The sequence below is a fragment of the Perkinsus marinus genome (assembly GCF_000006405.1).
Source record: "Perkinsus marinus ATCC 50983 genomic scaffold scf_1104296928304, whole genome shotgun sequence".
Lineage (NCBI taxonomy): Eukaryota > Perkinsozoa > Perkinsida > Perkinsidae > Perkinsus > Perkinsus marinus.
Genome location: NW_003216855.1, coordinates 1,786 through 3,364, shown reverse-complemented (window position 1 = coordinate 3,364; position 1,579 = coordinate 1,786). Strand labels below are relative to the sequence as shown.

Below are 1,579 nucleotides of genomic sequence, written 5' to 3'. Positions count from 1 at the left end.
CAATCAGATCTCCTCATAGGTCTACCCAAAGGACTGTATGGGTGTGGCGACAGCTACGACCAGATGCTCTCGCAGCTGCTGGCAGTCACCTGGCCAGAGGAGAAGGCACTGTATACGTTAACAAGCTTCAGAAAATGCCCGAGTTCGGGAATAAATGCTCTTTGGTCTCGGCGGTCCGAAAGGGCCTTGAATTACGGTCTATGGAGAACCAATGCAAGTGGTTACCCGAGACTTACATTCTGTTGAAGGTGACGGTCGCCAAGCATTAGTGGAGAGATTCTCTCCGAGAGAATGGGAGTTCAGGAAATTAGAGCGGCTATTGCAGCCGTGGAGGAATCAGGAGAAGAATCTTGCTGGATCGTGAAGCCGGCGTCGTTGAATAGGGGCATGGGAATAAAAGTATGATCATCATCATCATACTACATCGATAATTACCGCTGGTGTGAGGCACAATACAATTGAATCACCTTAGACTCACCATGTGGAGTAAGAAATTCTATAGTTGCTCTGTTACTCGATATAGTGGCTATATAATATGACGCACTACGTCCCTGCCTGTGCAAATACTCAACAATTCAGATTCTCGACCGGAAAACCGCCTTGGAGTACTTGAAGGGCCTCGAAAAGGGACGGCCATCTAAGGCTGTCATTCAACGATACATTAGTGATCCTCTTCTTTTGGACGGGTGTAAATGCGACTTCAGAATGTTCCTCTTGATGACGCGAACGGAACCGTTGAAGGTGCTCGTGGTATCCGCTTACTGTCCTACTAATCATGATAGGCCTATTTTGCTCGTGGATATGTACGGCGCACTCTGAGTGAATATTGTTCCGATATCACTAATCGCTGTGCACATCTAACGAACCAGGCAGTTCAGAAAAAACTCGGAGATGACTATAAAACTAGGAAGCAGGAATCGACCTGGTGCGGACTATGCTGAAATCACTAGCCCGAAAATGGTATCCTTCAGGAGTATCCAACGCTTGTGTGAATACTTAGCATCGACTTCGTCATCTGAGGGAGACGCCTCGTGGTGGCTTAACACATGGTACTGTCGTGTGTTCGAGCCCATCATTATGGAAATGGCAACAGTGACCTTAGAGGGAGCTCGTGACTCTCTGAGCAGGCAAGGACATTCTCGATGGTGTCCTCTTTAGATGAGAGCCGATCAGTGTTGAGAAATATATGTTCGCTTTCCTCGGTTGAGCCTGAGAGCTTCCCCACTTATTAAAGAGGTTTCCATAGGATTTACGGTATAAGTATACAGATATGTCCCAAAACTTGTCGAAAGTCCCTCGGAATTTCCATATATACGCAGTTGAACTGTTCAACTTGAACATGTGCGTATTTTCCACACAATAGTGGTAGGTCTACTAGACAGTGGAAAAACGGTACCATAATCGGCGGTGAGTTCTTCGGTTATGACGTCCTCCCTGGTGCTGACCTCAAGCCCTATCTCTTGGAGTTCAACTCGAACCCGGCCATATTCACCAACACGGACGTTCTCAATGAGGTGCGGTATGGGAACCGCATCTCAAAAATCTGGAAATCTTTATGCGAACCAATTTCCTCATGAAG

General features: G+C 46.9%; 1 protein-coding gene across 1 annotated transcript; it reads left to right on the top strand.

Moving 5' to 3' along the window:
• Window positions 1-615: 615 nt before the first annotated feature.
• Window positions 616-1,092, top strand: Pmar_PMAR026879 (hypothetical protein; the record flags this gene model as incomplete). The annotated part of the gene is made up of 3 exons (XM_002788334.1): window positions 616-741; window positions 783-925; window positions 972-1,092. Coding segments are annotated over 3 exons (390 nt in total), but the record flags the coding sequence as incomplete, so codon positions are not given.
• Window positions 1,093-1,579: the final 487 nt, after the last annotated feature.